The sequence below is a fragment of the Pseudophryne corroboree genome, chromosome 8, assembly GCF_028390025.1.
Source record: "Pseudophryne corroboree isolate aPseCor3 chromosome 8, aPseCor3.hap2, whole genome shotgun sequence".
NCBI lineage: Eukaryota > Metazoa > Chordata > Amphibia > Anura > Myobatrachidae > Pseudophryne > Pseudophryne corroboree.
Window position 1 is genome coordinate 288,429,315 of NC_086451.1, and position 21,825 is coordinate 288,451,139.

Genomic DNA, 21,825 nt, shown 5'->3' on the forward strand with positions numbered 1-21,825 from the left:
TCCGCTACACTCTCCACCGATGTAAGTGCCACACTTTACATTACTTATTAGGCATTGAACTCACATCTAAGCGATATACAGATGCAGTTTTTGTTGTTTATTTATGCAGCACGCTTCACTGTCCGTGACCCTGTAGCTGTATCATGGTAGCATTATCCATTTGATCAGGTATGTTTGTGATTTTTATGTATAAGTCAGCGTTCTCCATATTATTATCTGGATTACCTATTGTCTATATTTAATTTATAGATGTATATCCATTAGTATACTCATCCATGACACTTATGGCTGTGTCCGGAATTGCTACCCTTGTTGTGCTAGAAAGTTTTTGATGACATGAATCTGACCTTAGGTGAGCTGTTTTTCATTATATGGTGTTGAGTTTGAGTAGCTATGTCACAGGTGACGGTGGTATATTTTTGTAAAGTAACTTGGTCACACACACTGGAATAGGGTGATATGGTGAATTCATGAATTTAATACACTATGTAGTGTTGATCAGATGTTATTTGGCCTGGGAGGCTTAGTTCCCTGTATATGTGAATTTGCTTGTACTTTGTTTATTTTATAGACATTTTATTACGAACTGATGAACGATGTACATGCAAGCATACACACATATAAAACACCCCCACCCACACATACTTCCCCACTCACTGAGCAGGGGAGATCAGCTGCGTGCAAGACAAGGCAGTGAAGGCACCATTCTATTAGGCCCCGCCCCCAAAATGCTGCGATTTGCGGGTCTTCCAGCCTGTTAGATGATAGGAGCGCTGTGGTTCTGCTGCCTGTCAATGACTGTGGTGCTGGGCTGCCAGCTCTAAGTGGATGCCGGGACTGGTGACTGGAGGAGATCGCACAGAAACTCCTCCAAACTGCAGTGCAGGAATCTGACAGGTTCCGGAGGGCTATCTCAAAGCATGGTGAGTGACATGCTGTAAATCCGGTAAGGGAGGTTGGGGGACTGAGAGACGGGTGCAGTAGGAATCCGGGAGTTGCACTAAAGTTTGCGGGACAGCGGGGGACTGTGGCAAAATACGGGAGCCTCCCGCTAAATGCGGGAGGGTAGGCAAGTCTGTATCATTAATCACACCTAATGAGCATGTTCACATGAAACAAAGCAATGGTGCAGGACCTTACATCAGCACAAGTAAATTTTATGCATTATTTTATATTACACATGGGGAATACATACGAGTGACCGGCTGACGGTATACACGCTGTCACTACAGTTGCATCCAGAGCCGGCCTTAGCCAAATTAGTGCCCTAGGCAAGATTTGGGCTGGTACCTCCCCTCTCCCATGTGATATACTGAAAGGGATGTAACCTCACGGAAGGGGGCATGGTCTCACTGTGCTCCCCTTCCCCCATTGTGCTGTGTGTGTGTGTGGGGAGGGGGGGATAAGAGGAGGAGTTGTGTGGAACAGGGGGTAAGATGTGAATAGTAGTGTGGAGCAGGAGGACAGAAAAGGATGAGGAGTAGTGTGGAGCAAGGGGGCAGGATAGGAGGACGAGTTGTGGGGGGAGCATAGGAGGAGCAGTAGTAGTGTGGTGCAAGGGAGCAGAATAGGAGAAATAGCATGGAGCATGGGGGCTGGATGGGAATAGTAGTAGTGCAGAGCAAAGGAACAGGATAGGAGGAAGAATAGTGCGGTACAAGGGCACAGGATAGAAGTAGTAGTAGTGCAGAGCAGGGGGGCAGGATAGGAGGAAGAGTAGTGCGGAGCAGGGGGGTAAGACCGGAAGAGCAGCAGTGCAGAACAAAGGGGAAGATAGGAGGAGTAGTAGTGCAGAGCAGGCGGACTGGATGGGAGTAGTATTAAAGCGGAGCAAGGGGGCGGAAGTGGAGGAAAAGTAGTGCAGAGCAGGTGGACAGGATAGGAGGAGTAGTGATGCGGAGCTGGGTAGGAGTAGCACAGCAGTGCGACAGAATGGGAGAAGTGATGCGTAGCAAGATGGCAGGGTGCACAGCAGGGCGGCAAGATGGGAGTAGTGGTGCGGTGCAGGGGGGACAGGATGGAAGTAGTGGTGCAGAGCAGGGGGCAGGATGGGAGTAGTGGTGTGGAGCAGGGGGGCAGGATGGGAGTAGTGGTATGGAGCAGAGAGGGGGAGGCGGATGGGAATAGTGGTGTGGAGTGGGCAGGATGGGAATAGTGGTGTGGAGCGGGTAAGATGGGAATAGTGGTGTTGGAGCAGGGGGGGGCAGGATGGAAATAGTGGTGTGGAGTGGGGGCAGAATGGGAATAGTGGTGTGGAGTGGGGGCAGGTTGGGAATAGTAGTATTAGTGGTGTGGAGCGGGTAGGATGCGAATAGTGGTGTGGAGCGGGTAAAATGGGAATAGTGGTGTTGGAGCAGGGGGGGGCAGGATGGAAATAGTGGTGTGGAGTGGGGGCAGAATGGGAATAGTGGTGTGGAGAGGTTGGGAATAGTGGTATTAGTGGTGTGGAGCGGGCAGGATGCGAATAGTGGTGTGGAGCGGGGGGACAGGTTGGGAATAGTGGTGTGGAGCGGGTAGGATGGGAATAGTGGTGTGAAGGGGGGGCAAGATGGGAATAGTGGTATGGAGCGGGGGGGCAGGATGGAAATAGTGGTGTGGAGCGGGGGGGGGGGGGGCTACTGGTAGCGGGCAGGACGGGAGTGGATGGGATTGTCTGTGAAGAAGTCAATAAGAATGTCACCTGCTGCCCGTAGCTTACAGGTCCCAGCCACCGTCACTCTCTCCACAGACTGTGGAAGGAGCCTCGCACAGAAGCCAGGACAGAGACCTGCAGCGAGTGTGCCTTGAAAGCTCCCGATGTGTCCCGCTCTCCCGGCTCCTACTCCTGACTCACCAGATCCATCCAGCAGCTGCGTATCGGGGAGTGAACAGGTGAAGGCTAAGGAAGGAGACACTGCACGGCACAGTGACATGCGTTCCACAGAGGCACGCAATTTCGGAAGCGCCACAGCCAGGAGCCGGCACAAGGAAACGGCATCCAGCACTCTTCTGGTGCTGAGATCCACTGTTGGTCCAAGACAGGGGGTCTTAGGATGCCCCTAGACTTGCCAGATGCCTAGGCATTTATTTGCCTATTATGCCTATGCCTAGGGCTGACTATGGTGGCATACCGTCAGCCAGATGCTGCACTCACCATGCTTGAGGCCCGGTGGCAAGCTTCGCTTTGCTCGCCACAGGTTATGTTTCCACTTGGGTGGTGGCGTGGACCCACCGACCCACCACCCGAGAGGGAAAACGGGGTGGCAATCGGCATTTTTAACGCTGGAATTTCCCCGCATGTTGGGATTCCAGCGTCGGTATCGTGATCGCCGGAATCCTGACAGGCGGTATGTTAACCTCATCCCACACATGGTTCCATGTGGTTTTACTACATAATAACAATTTCAATTTCACTTTGAAACATTTTAATTGTGTTTCAGCTGTCATGCTGTCAATGCTAGGTAGAAGAATAATAAACACATAAAGTTATGGTAATATCTAATGATTTTAATTTTTTTTATAACATGGCAAGATAATAGGATACTCAAGGGGCTATTCTATTAGCAGCGGTATATAATCCCCGAGAAGCAGCCGCCGGAGACGCAAAAACACATGGGATCGGGAATTTATCTCCGATCCCATGTATTATTGTGTGATCACGGGTCCAATTTCGACGGTTTAAAATTGGCCTCTAATTGCATACTGACTATCGGTCATTAATTGTAATATCCATCCATTTTTAACGGCCGGAATTGCATCGGGGCTAATAGGATACCCCCTCAGTGTCATGCTGACTACATGCATACAATCAATATCAACTATGATCATTTTGCAAGTTTCATTCTTTCCATTATCTGTGTAACCCGAACAGGTGCATAGCCCAAGTGGGTGGAATGTATTCTTCCTTCCTTCAGTGAGGAAATAACACCTTGTTGTCTCTTGGACAGAGGCTTTTCTACATGATTATATTCATATGTTTGGACATTTGTTTGTGGGGGTGAGCTGATATTTATCTCTAAATGCTGGCTAGATGATCCTAAATGGATTCATGTTCTTACAATCTGTTACACTGTACTGTATTTAATGACTGTAGTATAAATGTACTGATGCTTTTTACGGGGATGTACCCGGACAATCCATGTTCCATTTCTAGAGGTGATTAGTGCAACGAACACGTAGTACTAAGGGAGGAATTCAATTAGCCCCATTAATTTACTGGGAGGGGGAGATTTGTTATCCTCGAGCTTTAACACCTGGGGCTATTCAATTAGAACCCCTTTTTCTTTAGTGTTACATTGTTAACGAGCATTAACCCATAGAATCCAGGAAAAATTATTGGGCCTATGTGTTAACATGTTCATGGGGTACCCGAAAACAGGCTATTTACTGGGGATCTCTTTTCAGCTCTGCTCAGACACCCCCCAAAAATCCCTGTTACCTACAGGCTGCCAGCAAGGCTAACTAAACAGGCCCGGGAGATCAATTAGCCCACAGTAAATTACCGCAGCTGATTACCCTCCTATGTCTCTGTGATACGTACATGTGTGAGCATACCCTCCAACATTTTACACATACAAATCTGTAGAAATTAGGAAAGGGGCGTGGCCACGGGCAAAGGGGACAAGCTGTACCCACATAACCTCCAATGGTGCAGCACTACTGGCTTCTTAATAATGAAAGTGACACATTAATAAATGGTATATAATTATTATTATTTTTTTATGAGAAACCCCCCTTTATAAATCCTGCGTTTGCCCCTGGAAGGTGATGGAGCTGGTGGCTGAGAAAGGTGATAGAGCTGAGGGCTGAGGAAGGTGATAGGTGCTGATGATGAGTCTGTGGCTGAGGAAGATGAGGGGCTTGGCTGAGGAAGGTGATGGGGGCTGTGGCTGACAAAGGTGATGGGGATGTATTTATGTATATATGGGGGGGGGCTGCGCCGTGACACGAGCTTGCTCCGGATGCCATGGCTACACGCTACGCCTCTGCTTATAATGCTCAAGTTTAAGCAGCAGAAGTCTCCTACACTAAATAAATGACTGCTTTTTGTAGGAGTTAATTGCTTAATGTTTGGAATAGGGATATACAGTAATGTTCATAAGATAAATACAGATCTAGAATTTTGAGCAGCTGCTTTCTGATCATGACTGAATACATCTGACCTGTAGAAAAGTAGCTAAGTAAAAACAAAACAAAAATGTGACAGATAAGCACATTGTTTAAAGAGCAGAAACATTTCCATAATGACATGCTTGCCGCCCCCCTCATTAAAGCAGATTTACCCACAGGGGCAGGAATTCCAACCTGCAGACACAGCTAAGGAGCTTTCATACAGAACTGCCCAACTTTAATGCTGCATTAGTGGTCTATAATTTACCATTGTCAACACATTTTAAAACAATGCTCAGTTTACAAGAGTTCTTTTGTTTTGCTTTGTTGTACTAAATAACATCGGGGCAATTACCTTGCTGTAACTAAACATGAGAACAGAACTACAGAAAAGCAGCATGCTGGGTGAAAATGAGAACAGGTGTAAGCCAGGACATGAAATGAGCCAAGTGCCTGTACAGGGGCACGCTGTGTAATGAGTTTAACCAAGAGAAAGCTAGACTAAAATTAACACCTCCATCCCCTTCATACTATAAAATAAACATGTAAATGTGGTGGTCAACAACATTTCTAAAAACAACTAATGGCACAAATAGATAACTCAGTGCTTTACAGTGCGGGTAAAACGGACAGAAATGGTCATTCAGACAAATGATTTAACATACCTGTCTGGGCAACCATCTTTGTCCGTTTCACAGTGTTTGGTAACAATTGGCCAACTGTCATTTGCTCCCAAAAATGACCAGATTTTAGTTGGCTGGTTGGAATGTGTGGCCAGCTTTAGAGATGTATTAACATGATCTAATTAATGAACGGAATTGGCACATGCCAGGTCGCCTCAGTCCGCTCTCCACTTCGCCTCACCCACTTCATCCCTCTCCTTCCCGGCTCCCTCCGCACATGGACGGATTTAAGCACTTTGCCTGAAATACTGTTTTTGTCCATTTTCAGTGTTTGGAGGCAAATGGCTGATTGCCATTCACTCATATATATTTATAACTAATCATCAGGGCTGTATTAACGCATGTCCGAGCCCCCATACTTTCAGGTCTTTTGGGCCCCCTCCAGCACTCCAGTCCTTCACCCTACTATAACTGACATTTGAGAAGCAGGGCTTATGCCATCATTTACATCTTCAGTACTCAAACGGACACCGATACCCAGGTGAAATAATGTCTGCTGCCCTCTATTCTCACAGTGCAATCGCTCTATCTTTTCTTTTCTCTTATGAAATAGGACTAGTGTGCTATTGCTCCACTGTCTCCCCCCACCATTGTCTCAAAACAAATGTCACCTGACTACCAGTGTGCCTTGCTACAGCGCAGAGTGCAACGTGCCTTTAATCATTGGAGCCCCAGGACGCAGGTAACAGTGCATCAGCAAAAAAAAAATAAAAAAAAAAATTGATGCGTCCCTAGTCCCTGTGGGGCTTCAGCCTAGTCAGCCTAATGAATAATACGGCCCTGACAACCATATATGTCATAACATATTTTCATCATGTTTTCAGTTAATAATTTAAAATCTTGAATATATAATTTACCAAATTTTAGCATAGACACACAACTTCACTGGACTCCTTATAATAGTAAAACGATAATATCTGCCTCAGGGTATGTAATGCTGTAAAAATAGGACAATACGTTTTTTTTTTTAATATTAGTTGACATCTTAATATAAAAATTTGCAAATAAAATATTTTTGTAAAATGACCAAAATTAGGAATGTTTCTCTTTCTTTCTTTCTTTCTTTCTTTCTTTCTTTCTTTCTTTCTTTCTTTCTTTCTTTCTTTCTTTCTTTCTTTCTTTCTCTATCTCTCTTTAATCAATGATATGAATGATCTAGCTTGTACAGTACATGTGTGCCTCCATTCACATTCAATGGAATTCCAGCCTGGCATCCCAACCCTCCCCCTCCATTCACAAAGATTATCTCTAGATACATTTCATGATGTCATAATTACAAGAAATCCTATAGCTGTGTTCCTTCAGAGAAAAAGAGAGAATAAGAGGTCAGTGTAACTAACAAAACATTTGTTATAGATCCCAAAATCACCCAAAATAATAAAGAATATTATATTGTATTTCTACACTAAACACTACTAGTTTTCTCTTTCATAGCATTTTATTAAAAATACTATGTATAAGGGGAAATATATACATATGACCATATCGACATATGGAACCCAACCCTTTCAGCAGTGAATCTGCAATCAGGAATGGCTAACTAGTGCTTGTGACTGTTGCCATTGTCACTGTGTATTTGCCCCAGCAACTGACAGGTCTACAGTATGTATGTGCAAGTCTGCATCTGTTCACAATTATGCAAACACCTTACTATCCTTGGTCTATGTTAAAGATGACCTTCCCTCCCAGGGTCTTCACCTGGGGGCGGCGGTCTTTAAGCTCTTTTGCATGGCTGCCGCCTTCCTAGGGCTTCCGGCGTCTTCACCTGGAGGGCCTCCGCCTCCCCAGGGCTTCCGGCGTCTTCCTTCGGCGTCTTCACCTGGGAGGCGGTGACCTTTAAGCTCTTTTGCATGGCCGCCGCCTTCCCAGGGCTTCCAGCGTCTTCACCTGGATGGGGGAGGTGACGGATGTTAAGCTCTTTTGCATAGCCGCCGCCCATCCAGGACTTCCACGGCGTCTTCTTTCTTCAGGAGCTCTTCGCTGCTCCTCCTCCGCCGTCGGGCTGACGCCGCTGCCTCGCGCTGACTTATATAAGTCAGCTGGAGGGGGTGGGGCGATGACGACACGAGCTGTGATTGACTGGCGGCGGCCATCTTGAATTTAAAAGATGAAGTTGAGGTGCCATTTTTGAAACTGGTACCGCTCCGCTGCCAAACTCTGCAGAATGGCAGGCAGGGATCTCAGATCCCTGCCGGCTGCTAATACTCTCACCTCCACCGCGTCCCTCCACCCGCACCTCCGCCGCCCGCACCTCCGCCACGCCCACACAGTGATGACAGCGGATCCAGTGACGGATCCGCTGGCCAATCACTGTGGCCTCACTGACAGGGGCGTGCTTTCATCGGTTGAAAGCACGTTCCTGTATGAAAGCAGCACTTCTAATGGTGCCGCTTTCCTATGTATTTTCAAAGGGCTTTTACTGCCCATGGCTTGGCTCCGCCCCTGTCCGCCCCCCCTCCCACACCTTTCCCATTGACAACGGGAGGCACCATGATCGGTGCCATACAACACTATTTAAACAGTAATAATGATTAGATTAATACAAAGAAGATACTTATGACTCATAAGTATCTTCTTTGTATTATTTTAATGATTAATGACAGGGGAGGCACTGCCTCCCCTGCCTGCACATCCCTGCTGCATATGGCCTGTTTCATGGGTATGCACAAAACCTAATGCCCATTTTACACTATAAGATTTAGCATGATGCATGACTCAGCATACAAAAGAAATACATTTATTTAACCAGTAATTAAAATAATTATTTTATTTTTATGCTGGCAGATACAAAAGGTGCCATACATATCTAAGATTGTCTGTACCTATATTTTCCAAACACTAAGGGGTACATTTACTAAAGGTTCTAAAAATGAACATTTGTAATGTTGTCCATAGCAACCAATCAGATAATGTTTATAATTTCTCTATTGCATCCTAGTAAATGATAGACAGAATCTGATTGGTCATACCTCCCAACTGTTCCATTTTTTGCAGGACAGTCCTGTTTTTTGGGACTTTCCTTCGGTCCCACCCGTGGTCCGCCGTGTCCCGTGGTGTGTGTGTGTGGGGGGGGGCAGTTGGAAGGCTCCTGTCACTAATTATGAGCAGCAGTGATGCGCACAGCGTCTATTCACTGGAGGCAGAGAGGCTGGGGGCACGGCCAGCAGCTCACAGTGCGCTGGCCATACCCCCACAGTGATGGAAATCCCGATTCAAGAGTTTACATTTTTGGGAGGTATGGATTGGTTGCTATGAGCAACATCACCACTTTTCATTTTTAGCGGTCTTTTTATTAACATTATTTTTACTAAAATATTGTGAAAAAGGGTGTTTTTCAAACCCTTTTCACATTATTTTAGTATCACATAAATGTATTAAAAGGCATTTGGAACAGTTTTCATGTAAAACTGTTGAAAACCCACTCACTTTTTTTTTGTAAAATACATCGCATTCCCCATACTTCTAATGGGAAATGCGAGCTGACCAGATTTACAAAAAAAAATGTGAAAAAATACTGCAGTGTGCCCTGTGATAATCTCGCCAGCTCAGATTGGCGAGATCACTGGGCAGCACTGCGATAGGGAGGCATTTGCCCAGCTTTCTCTACCCCTGGCAGAGAAAGCTGAGCGGGACCCGGCTCCAGTGATCAGCTATGTGTGTCCGATGGACACACAAGCTGATCAAAGTAAAAAAGTAAAAACAAAAACAAAACATACTCACCTGTGCAGGGAGCCGGTGTCCGCTGCTCCGCTAAGCGCTGCCGTACGCCGGGTCCCCCATGTGCTGCAATATGGGTCACCGCAGCACACAGGATCCGGCGCCCGGCAGCCCAGCAGAAGCAGCGCGGACCGGCTCCCTGGGCAGGAGAGTATGTTATCCTGCTGGGAGGGTGGGTCCGCGGCACGAGGGGGTAGTCGGGACGGGGGGTCGACCGGGCAGTGGCGGCGATGTTGGCGCATGCGCAGCAGGACATCGGGGTACTTTTTATGAAAAATAACCCGATGATGCTGCGAAGAGGCATCGCAGGGACAGAGCTGCCGCAAGCTCTGTCCCTGCATGCGATAATTGATACATCCCTGCGATGTAATCAGTTATCGCAGTGCGAGTTTGGGCGATTTTATCACATGACATCCGCATCCAAGATGCGGATGGTGATAAATAGGCCCCTTAGAACATTAAGTAAATTTACCCCTAAATCATACATGATTATACTTAGGAACGGGTTGCAAATACTGACAGAAATATAATATAGCAAGGGTTATTCAATATGCGGCCCTCCAGCTGCTGTGGAACTAGACATCCCAGCATGCACTGACAGTTTTAGCATTCCCTATTAGCAAAACTGTGCCAGAGCATGCTGGGATGTGTAGTTCCATAGCAGCTGGAGGGCCGCATGCTGGTTATCTGTAATACAGTAAATATGAAGGGACCTATTAGTAAACTAATTCCGTATTTGTGTTTAACATTTGTATATGTCAATTGTCTATCCTTTCCATATAATAATACTTTAATGTGACATGGAAAATAGTGTTTCTCTTTTCCAACTTGGGTGCATGCATTTCATTGATACCAATTTTTCCACCTCTCTATGAGTTTCTCTATACACGTCCCATATCCCAAACACGTGCAGAAGCTCACTGAGAGGTGTGAAAGTAGAGGTTGAAACTTGAAAGTCACTCATCCTCCTTGTGTACCATTCACAGAGCCATGTTACCCTATTAGGAAAACACAACTAAGGTTTCCTGGAGACTTCCATTTTGTACTGAGCTCTCAGAGCAAGGTCAGAGCCTTTGGCTGACTTTTTATGTAAAAGTATAGTAACTTCTTAACATGGGTTCACTTTTTTTAAGTGTTTTCATCAACAACTGGCGCTTAGTCTCACATGCAAGTACAGTGTTTTCAAGCAACAGCAAAATTTACAGCCATAGCTAAATTACAACAGTCACTATGGCGCTCCCTGGTTTTCGGACTGGCTAAAAAAACTGCTGTTCCTTCTGGGAAGAGACAGCAAGGTCGGCCCGGTGAGGGGAGGGGGGGGGGGGGGGGTTATGGGGAGGGGGCGACCTGGGTGTTGGGTGTGTGGGGGGGAATGGCAGGGGGGCATGGTAATGCATAGGTGGGGGTGTGGGGAGCATGATGGCACGATAGTACCATCATGGCCCCGACCCCTGCTATACAGTGCAGTGATTACTGTCATTCTAAAGCAGGTGCGTAGCTACGATGATGCGGTTCAGTACAAATTGCATCATCATATGCCCAGTCTGCCCACTTTACTAGGGAAGTGGGAGGAGCCGGTCGGATGGGATGCAGCTACAGGAGACTTGAATGCTCCGCCAGAGCATTGACTTATGACTTAAATTGTGTATAGACAGTCAATACATTTTTTGCTTGGTGGTGGTACTCAGGGATACACAGTACTGACACTTTTTTTCCTTGACTAATTTTTAATTTCTTATAACTAGTTCCAGAAATAAAACACATCTGTGACATAATTTCCTTAAGGAGTAAAATAAGTATCTGCACACTTCTCAGGAGTGGACAAAGTACACATTTTTTCATAAAACAAAGCGCTGGTTACTGTCATTACCATTATTCCAAGTTAATGTATTCTATATGGTAATCATGTGATCATGTCTACTCTGCAGTTAGTTAAGCTATGAAGTAAAGAATGCCAAGCAGGAAGTATTAGTTGTCCAAAAGCAAGATCAAAAGGGGCAGATGAAGACTGGAGATTACTGCAAAGTCATCTTCTCAGCAACAAGGTCTGGATTCCAGCCAAGTTCAGCCCCTGTTCCAATGCTGTAAAATGACAAATGAGTCTACTGGTAAAACACACCTACCAATGCGACCAATTTTGCCAAGTTCACCATGGTGTGCTGCCATTCTTAATTCATCTGCAGTTACTTGCGCTAAATTCATTGACGTTAAAAAAGACTTGAATATCCATTAATTAATTCTGCACAGGTTACTGCAACTGATAAATAATTAGGACAAACAAATCATTGTGCAGACTGTTCCATATATAGCCAGTCTGTACCTGTAATATAATAGGATGTCTAGAATATATATATAACATTTTAAAAAGCGTGCATAACTGTTTGATCTGGGATAGTGCACGCTCATTACGCATGCTGAAGTGTGCTATGGAAAATGTTGTATGCATTAGCTTACAAATCTCAATGAGATAAAACACAGCTGAACGAATAGCTGTGAGGGATTTTAATATCAGAACAAGATCAGGACAAGTCTGAGCAGAACATGTAAAATAAATGAGCATATGAAGCCAAGATTTGTATTATCTACTGGGAACTCATGAAACCAAGCACATAATCTGGGGGCCCCACTTTCCCACACAGTTTCACATAAAAACAGCAAAAAAAAAAAGAGAATTATTTACACTTTGCAGTAATTTCACTTACAGGAGAGTCAATGAAAAGATAAATAGGGAAATGGTAAACACCTGGATCGCTACTTTCTTTGAAGGTCTGCACTTGGGAAGATTTATTCAGAGTAAAAAAAAGAAATAAAGTCATATATGCTTGATACTGCAGCACTGGACCTTCTCATCAGAGGTAGATTGGGACAGAGACTACATGGGGTGCATGTTGAATTTCATCAAGAGCCGCATACAGTTCACACATACAGTCCAAGCAGCTTGAGGTAAGGGAATGACTGAACTAGAGCAACGGTTTATGGGCCTAATTTGTACGATATGCTGATTTGTTTGCAATTGAGTAATTATTGGCAGACTGCGCATGTGCTGCAATCGCACTTTCTTTGTAGAGTGATTGACAGGAAGTGACCAATTGGGGGTTGTAACGGGGAGTGGAGGCAAAAACGCAGACCTATCATAGCCATTTTCGGGGCATGCATAGGACATCAGCTGTATCATGTACACAGAGAAACATGGCGCTAGCATAGCTACTGCTGCAGCCATTCTGCGTAGCCATAAACCTACTCGAGCAGGCAATGTTCCCCGTTGTTGTTGCGTATAGGCTGCGATTGTGTACGCAGTTGCATATGGGTGTGCGGCTGCTCCAGTGGGCGGCTCTTACATTTCTTGGCGACAGCTTCACTTGCTAAGATTAGCTGTCAGAGCCTAGAAAATCGCAATTGCAAATGCAGTAGAGTACAACTCTGAATCAGGCCTCATATCACAAAAAGTAATAGTACCTAGCAACGAATTCTTAGCATGTGAAATAAACATGCAGCCTGGCTGCACTGAACTTCGGTACTATGTATGCAGCATGCCTGAAATGTCTCATTAGTCAGGAACGTAAAATGACGCTTAACTAATTCCAAGGTTTATGTGTAGTATGTGTATTTTCTATGTGTTTAAGCAGATAACATGGAAAACCTTGTAACCAATATATTAGTGGTTCTCAACTCCAATCCTCAAGTACCCATAACAGGTCATGCTTTCTGTATGTCTTTACTCATGCACTGGTGAGTTAATCAATTTTGCTGGGTCAGTAATTATCCCACCTGTTTCCACAGACAGAAAACAAAACCTGTTGGAGGTTCTTGAGGATTGTAGCAGAGAACCACTGCACTATAAGGTAAAATTGCCACCCAAATAAGACAAGAGTACTATTTTTGGTGAATTCTAATACCACATAAATGTACCCATGTTACCAGTACAACTTCTTTATGTCTGGAAACCTGGTTCGGTATGTTTTGAAAAGACAAACAGTAAAACAAGAAATAAATGAAATGAAATGGCCAGCTGATCCCCTCAGTTGCTGATATAATATATGTTTGCAGATTCAATTTATTTCCTATGACAAAACCAGCAGGATTGTACTTCATCTCTACTATTTACAGATACTCTAGTAATATATTTATATTGGTCATCTTTCCCAGATGATACTCTGTGCCAGAACAGGATGCACTTAATTTGCCGGCAGCCGGGATTCCGGTGCATAGGGCTATTCCCACTCGTGGGTGTCCACGACACCCATAGAGTGGGAATGGAACCTATGGCAAGCGTAGGGGACTCTTTGCGCTCGCCCCCTGCCCGCATACTGGCAGCCTGGATGCCATTGTCTGTATACTGACAGCCAGCATCCCGGTCATATGTAAATCATACCGAACCCGCCAGAACTTAAATGGAAGTCTATGCTATTATGCTAACACATGTGTTACAGTATTTTGATCCATGTACCAATGGAGGTGGTCTAATAGCTACCCCTGCCCCTATAGGCTATAACAGCGGTCGCCAACCCGTTGCTCGCGAGCGACGGGTAGCTCGACACCGCTTCCTAGGTAGCTCGCGCAGTGGTGGGTGCATATTAATATGGTGACGGTCATCAGCCAATCAGAGCTCGCGCACCGGCTCCTGATTGGCTGCTGGTCCGCACCATATTTCAGTAAAAAAATGCACAGTGCCTCAAATAGAGTATACACCTCAGAGCGGCAGAGTAGTGAGAGGAGCCGCTGCACATATATTGCTGCGGCCACTACGGGATCTGGAGGAAGCAGCAAATGGAAACAGTGAGAGGAGGCAGCGGGGGTGCCGCAGTCGCGTTCTGTCCTCTAACAGCGGAAAAGCACATACAGGGCTGCAGCCGGCCACAGGCACTGGGACCTCCGGACGGATGCAGCCAAAGGAAGTCGTGGGAAGTTCTGCGGCCGCAATCACACACTCCTGGCAGCAGGTAACGGGGCAGCAAGGGTCTTCTGTGTGAGGGAGAGCTCATTAGGCGGTTGTCAGCACAGGGTACCGATCCTGAACTTCCGGACGTTCTAGAACACCTCACCGGATCCACTCCAAAATTGATCCCCAGGCAATAGAAGGGGGAATAGGCCTCAACCTGCAAGGGCCCAGGGGGGACCCTCCGGCTCCGCGGGCTCGATCTCCGCCACTAACCCAGAGATTGTGGGAGAAAGGGGTATTTCAGCTCCAGACGAAGGGCCAGCAAATGTCTGTTTTAACAGGTGAAAGCCCCGCACCATATTTCAAATGGCCGTGCGGTCGGAGATGTCAGCGCCGGGACTTAGGGGGACATTTACTAAGCGGTGATAAGAGCAGAGAAGTGAGGCAGTGGAAAAGTTGCCCATGGCAACCAATCAGCACTGAAGTAACATCTAGAATTTGCATACTATAAAATGATACAGAGCTGCTGACTGGTTGATGGGGCCACTTCTGCACTGGCTCACTTCTCTGCTCTTATCACTGCTCAGTACATGTTCCCCTTTAGCAGCAGTGAGGACGGATCAGAAGACTGAGGCACTGGCTAGTGGGCTCTCCTCCCTCCCCTAAGACACACACAAGAGAGCGGCGGCTGCGGGGGCAGAGTTAAAAAATTGGGAGCACTACTTGTATCTGGCACTGCTGGGGGGATTATTTGTGTATTTGAACTGCTGTGTGGCATTACTTATGTACCTGGCACTGCTGGGAGACATTACTTGTGTAACTGGCACTGCTGGGGCGGCGTTACTTGTGTAACTGGCACTGCTGGGGGGGCGTTACTTGTGTAACTGGCACTGCTGGGGGGCGTTACTTGTGTAACTGGCACTGCTGGGGGGGCGTTACTTATGTAACTGGCACTGCTGGGGGGGGCGTTACTTATGTAATTGGCACTGCTGGGGGGGCGTTACTTGTGTAACTGGCACTGCTGGGGGGGGGCGTTACTTATGTAACTGGCACTGCTGGGGGGGCGTTACTTATGTAACTGGCACTGCTGGGGGGGGCGTTACTTATGTAATTGGCACTGCTGGGGGGGCGTTACTTGTGTAACTGGCACTGCTGGGGGGGGGCGTTACTTGTGTAACTGGCACTGCTGGGGGGGCGTTACTTGTGTAACTGGCACTGCTAGGGGGGCGTTACTTGTGTAACTGGCACTACTGGGGGGGCGTTACTTGTGTAACTGGCACTGCTGGATGGCATTACTTATGTACCTGGCACTGCTGGGAGACATTACTTGTGTAACTGGCACTGCTGGGGGGGCGTTACTTATGTAACTGGCACTGCTGGGGGGGGGGCGTTACTTGTGTAACTGGCACTGCTGGGGAGTGTTACTTGTGTAACTGGCACTGCTGGGGCGGCGTTACTTATGTAACTGGCTCTGCTGGGGGGGCGTTACTTGTGTAACTGGCACTGCTGGGGGGGGCGTTACTTGTGTAACTGGCACTGCTGGGGGGGCGTTACTTGTGTAACTGGCACTGCTGGGGGGGCGTTACTTATGTAACTGGCACTGCTGGGTGGCATTACTTATGTACCTGGCACTGCTGGGAGACATTACTTGTGTAACTGGCACTGCTGGGGGGGCGTTACTTATGTAACTGGCACTGCTGGGTGGCATTACTTATGTACCTGGCACTGCTGGGAGACATTACTTGTATAACTGGCACTGCTGGGGGGGCGTTACTTATGTAACTGGCACTGCTGGGTGGGCGTTACTTGTGTAACTGGCACTGCTGGGTGGGCGTTACTTGTGTAACAGGCACTGCTGGGGGGTGTTACTTATGTAACAGGCACTGCTGGGGGGTGTTACTTATGTAACTGGCACTGCTGGGGCGGCGTTACTTATGTAACTGGCACTGCTGGGGGGGCGTTACTAATGTAACTGGCACTGCTGGGTGGCATTACTTATGTACCTGGCACTGCTGGGAGACATTACTTGTGTAACTGGCACTGCTGGGGCGGCGTTACTTATGTAACTGGCACTGCTGGGGGGGGGGGCATTACTTGTGTAACTGGCACTGCTGGGGGGTGTTACTTGTGTAACTGGCACTGCTGGGGGGACATTACTTGTGTAACTGGCACTGCTGGGGGGGCGTTACTTGTGTAACTGGCACTGCTGGGGGGGGGGTTACTTGTGTAACTGGCACTGCTGGGGGGACATTACTTGTGTAACTAGCACTGCTGGGGGGTGTTACTTGTGTAACTGGCACTGCTGGGGGGACATTACTTGTGTAACTGGCACTGCTGGGGGGGGGGGCGTTACTTGTGTATCTGGCACTATGCGGGGGGGCATTACTTGTAGTTAGGGGGCCACACCCACTTTTGTGAGACCACACACACTTTTGCAGGAATGTTTGCGCATTGGCGGGAGGAGTAGCTCCTTCAGAGGTTTTAGTTTCCGAAAGTAGCTCACACCCCAATTAAGGTTGGAGACCACTGGGCTAGAACATAGATGGCATTACATCTTTTACAGATTATATTGCACAAATAAGTGCATTCAAATGCATGGTGGAAAAGGCAGATCCTGCAGTAGAGTCGACCATAACTAGATGTTGGATCATCGACACCCATACACAAGAATGCGTGTGTGCACATCATCTGCAGCTAAGCGGTGTATTGTTTTAAGGATGAAAAGTTTAAAACTTGAAAATGTTCTTATATCGTTTATGGCTCAAAAGAAGAACACAAGAACATTTTGTGTCACTGTTCATTCAGTCGCTATGATCTGCTTCCAAATGTAGCTTGTGGTCAAGGGTAACCGCAGAACAGTTAATGAGACTATCCTCTGGGACAACTGCAAATCATTACCAGACTGCTTTTTTTCATTCATTTTCTTTTATCTGACTCTCTAACACTCACAAGGGGGAAAACGGGTGAATCCCAAAATAATGAAACACCATTTATAGGAAATTAACAGCAATCATGTAAGCCCCTAATAAAAATAGTTTTGACCATAATATCCTAGTAATAATAATAATAATATACACTACATTTACTGTAATATCTGTCTGTAATTTTTTATTAGGACTTACGATAACCTTTCAAGAGATGTTCTCCCTTATTTACAGCTTGATAAATAAAGTGTTACTCCTCAGAGAAAAGGAATCACAATCTTACATCTTTGCTCTGTGCGCTACAAGTCGCGTTACATATAACGCGTGACTGCCGTGTGACTCTGTAGAACTGAGCGTCTTTTTTTTTTTGCCTTTTTTTTGCAGAGAAAATGCGTCTTAGACACACAAGTAGCTTTTGCTGAGTAAAATGATATGCAACATGCCTATATTCTGTGCGACTGCGATTGCATTTGCATACAAAATGCTATGCTACAGTGTTTTCCTGGAAAACACTGAAACGTAGCATTTCAGATGCATATAGAGCCACTATTACACACACAATATAGGCATGCCACATATCATTTTAATCAGCAGAAGCTGCTTGTGTATCTTATTACATTACTGTGCACTTAAGATGCATTTTTGCAGAAAAAATGCAAAAAGAAATGCTCTGCGGTACCCAGTCCCGCCACGGCACGACTTCAAGGGCTGATTAGCATGACTGCAGCCAGGATGTAAGAGCACACATCTGTACTGCATTATTCAACATGAAACATTACTGTGGTGTACTTACCTATGCGATCCCCGGCCGAACGGGTTAACGCTTACGATCAGCCGGGCAGTGTTTGTAATGAGCTGAGACCTCCTGTGAGATGGGGGCAGTAGTGGGCGGCTCCTCTATGGGAATCGGGAGTTCACGGCTGTGCTGCATAGCCAGATTAAGGTGGGGGATTGCACAGTGGTTACTGTACCCAGGGCTCCCCTCTTTCTGGGGGTCCCGTGCCAGAGCACGCTGACATGACTAGCTGTCCTTCTTGTGCAGCAGCAGAACCAAGTGGCCAGAATGCAAGCAGGACAGTATGCAGTGCAGGCAGAGACACATACCAGGTTTTTAAGGAGCTACGGAGCTTCCCAACCAAAGGAGAGATAGGAGGGAGGAGAGAGCTGTAAGTGACCCAGGGATCCCAGCTTCTCCTCCTCCCGCCTGGGTCTTGTGTAACCTGTTATCTAATGACAGCATAAGGGTCTAGAGAAAAGCACACACAGAGAGTCCTCCTGAGTCCTGTCCCAGTATGTAAGTCCTATAGTACAACAGCTACTGCTATTTTTGCATGTGATAATAAAAATTATAGATTTTATTTTTCTATGTGTATTTAAGGTTGTTTAAGTTGTCTTTGTTCCACTACAAGAAAACTTTATAAAATATTTGTCTCTCAATTAGGTGGAGATATAAACAGTACCCAGGCACTATTAAACTATAAGTATGAACCTAATATACACCATTGGTTTAAATGTAATATATAAAATCCATACGACCCAACAATACCAATTCCAGGAGGGACAAAATGTAAATAAAGTAATGGAGCCAGGGGAGAGGGGAAATTAAATTACAGATGATGAGAACAATTAATTACAGGAAGGAGGAGGAATGGTTTACAGGGGAGGGAGGAAGAACAAATTATGGGGAGAGTATGAGAGAGAAGGAATTGGGTGGAAAGGATAGTGAATTACAGGAGGAGAGCGAGAATTAATTACAACAAAAGAGAAGAGAGGAAGACTAAGTTACACAAATGAATTATAGATGATGAACTACAGGACACTGGTGTGGAGGATAAATGTATAACAGTTGAGGGATGGTGGTAGAGGACAAATGAATTTTATGGATGGGTCACTGGAAATTAGAAAGTGGGAAAGAAAAGAACAGTGGAAGAGAAACTCATTACAAAGGAGGGATGCATATGAGAGCTCATGGTCAGGGCCATCTTATCGGCATTATGGGCCCTGGGCAAAGCACTGTACTGGGGCCCCTATCCACCCATTCATGGAACTAAAAGTAAAAAAATAAGAATTTACTTACCGATAATTCTATTTCTCGTAGTCCGTAGTGGATGCTGGGAACTCCGTAAGGACCATGGGGAATAGCGGCTCCGCAGGAGACTGGGCACAAAAGTAAAGCTTTAGGACTACCTGGTGTGCACTGGCTCCTCCCCTATGACCCTCCTCCAAGCCTCAGTTAGGATACTGTGCCCGGACGAGCGTACACAATAAGGAAGGATTTTGAATCCCGGGTAAGAGTCACACCAGCCACACCAATCACACCGTATAACTTGTGATCTGAACCCAGTTAACAGTATGATAACAGAGGAGCCTCTAGAAAAGATGGCTCACTACAACAATAACCCGATTTAGTTAACAATAACTATGTACAAGTATTGCAGACAATCCGCACTTGGGATGGGCGCCCAGCATCCACTACGGACTACGAGAAATAGAATTATCGGTAAGTAAATTCTTATTTTCTCTGACGTCCTAGTGGATGCTGGGAACTCCGTAAGGACCATGGGGATTATACCAAAGCTCCCAAACGGGCGGGAGAGTGCGGATGACTCTGCAGCACCGAATGAGAGAACTCCAGGTCCTCCTCAGCCAGGGTATCAAATTTGTAGAATTTAGCAAACGTGTTTGCCCCTGACCAAGTAGCTGCTCGGCAAAGTTGTAAAGCCGAGACCCCTCGGGCAGCCGCCCAAGATGAGCCCACTTTCCGTGTGGAATGGGCTTTTACAGATTTTGGCTGTGGCAGGCCTGCCACAGAATGTGCAAGCTGAATTGTACTACAAATCCAACGAGCAATAGTCTGCTTAGAAGCAGGAGCACCCAGCTTGTTGGGTGCATACAGGATAAACAGCGAGTCAGATTTTCTGACTCCAGCCGTCCTGGAAACATATATTTTCAGGGCCCTGACAACGTCTAGCAACTTGGAGTCCTCCAAGTCCCTAGTAGCCGCAAGCACCACAATAGGTTGGTTCAGGTGAAACGCTGAAAACCACCTTAGGGAGAAACCGAGGTCGAGTCCTCAATTCCGCCCTGTCCGTATGGAAAATCAGATAAGGGCTTTTACAGAATAAAGCCGCCAATTCTGACACGGGCCTGGCCCAGGCAAGGGCCATCATCTTTAAGTGGTTCAAACCAAAGTGACTTTTGGAACCGATAAACTACATTGAGATCCCAAGGTGCCACTGGAGGCACAAAAAGAGGCTATATATGCAGTACCCCTGCTAGTTCTTTCTGGAAGAAAATTGACAGGGCCGAAAATTTTAACCTTAATGGACCCCAATTTCAGGCCCATAGACACTCCTGTTTGCAGGAAATGTAGGAATCGACCCAGTTGAAATTCCTCCGTCGGGCCTTACTGGCCTCGCACCACGCAACATATTTTCGCCAAATGCAGTGATAATGTTTTGCGGTTACATCCTTCCTGGCTTTGATCAGGATAGGGATGACTTCATCCGGAATGCCTTTTTCCTTCAGGATCCGGCGTTCAACCGCCATGCCCTTAAACGCAGCCGCGGTAAGTCTTGGAACAGACAGGGTCCTTGCTGGAGCAGGTCCCTTCTTAAAGGTAGAGGCCACGGATCCTCCGTGAGCCTCTCTTGAAGTTCCGGGTACCAAGTCCTTCTTGGCCAATCCAGGGCCACGAATATAGTGCTTACTCCTCTCCATCTTATAATTCTCAGTACCGTGGGTATGAGAGGCAGAGGAGGGAACACATACACTGACTGGTACACCCACGGTGTTACCAGAGCGTCTACAGCTATTGCCTGAGGGTCCCTTGACCTGGCGCAATACCTGTCGAGTTTTTTGTTGAGGCGGGACGCCATCATGTCCACCTTTGGTTTTTCCCAACGGTTTATAATCATGTGGAAGACTTCTGGGTGAAGTCCCCATTCTCCCGGGTGGAGGTCGTGTCTGCTGGGGAAGTCTGCTTCCCAGTTGTCCACTCCCGGAATGAACACTGCTGACAGTGCTATCACATGATTTTCCGCCCAGCGAAGAATCCTTGCAGCTTCTGCCATTGACTGCTTCTTGTGCCACCCTGTCTGTTTACGTGGGTGACTGCCGTGATGTTGTCCGACTGGATCAACCCGGCTGACCTTGAAGCAGAGGTCTTGCTAAGCTTAGAGCATTGTAAATGGCTCTTAGCACCAGGATATTTATGTGAAGTGATGTCTCCAGGCTTGACCATAAGCCCTGGAAATTTCTTCCCTGTGTGACTGCTCCCCAGCCTCGCAGGCTGGCATCCGTGGTCACCAGGACCCAGTCCTGAATGCTGAATCTGCGGCCCTCTAGAAGATGAGCACTCTGCAACCACCACAGGAGGGACACCCTTGTCCTTGGTGACCGGGTTATCCGCTGATGCATCTGAAGATGCAACCCCGACCATTTGTCCAGCAGGTCCCACTGGAAAGTTCTTGCGTGGAATCTGCCGAATGGGCTTGCTTCGTAGGAAGCCACCATTTTTCCCAGAACCCTTGTG

At 46.6% G+C, this 21,825-nt stretch overlaps 2 protein-coding genes across 5 annotated transcripts in view; one reads left to right on the top strand and one right to left on the bottom strand.

Annotated features, from left to right (window-relative positions):
• COL4A6 (collagen type IV alpha 6 chain) overlaps nucleotides 1-21,825 on the bottom strand; it is a 445,180-nt gene that overhangs the window by 388,762 nt on the left and 34,593 nt on the right. The window lies entirely within an intron of this gene.
• The window catches only part of COL4A5 (collagen type IV alpha 5 chain), a 364,692-nt gene continuing 357,152 nt past the window's right edge, over nucleotides 14,286-21,825 (top strand). The window contains exon 1 of the mRNA XM_063937288.1: nucleotides 14,286-14,428. Within this exon, the coding sequence (XP_063793358.1) occupies nucleotides 14,369-14,428 (60 nt within the window). The 5' untranslated portion in view covers nucleotides 14,286-14,368. The remainder of the gene's footprint in view (nucleotides 14,429-21,825) is intronic.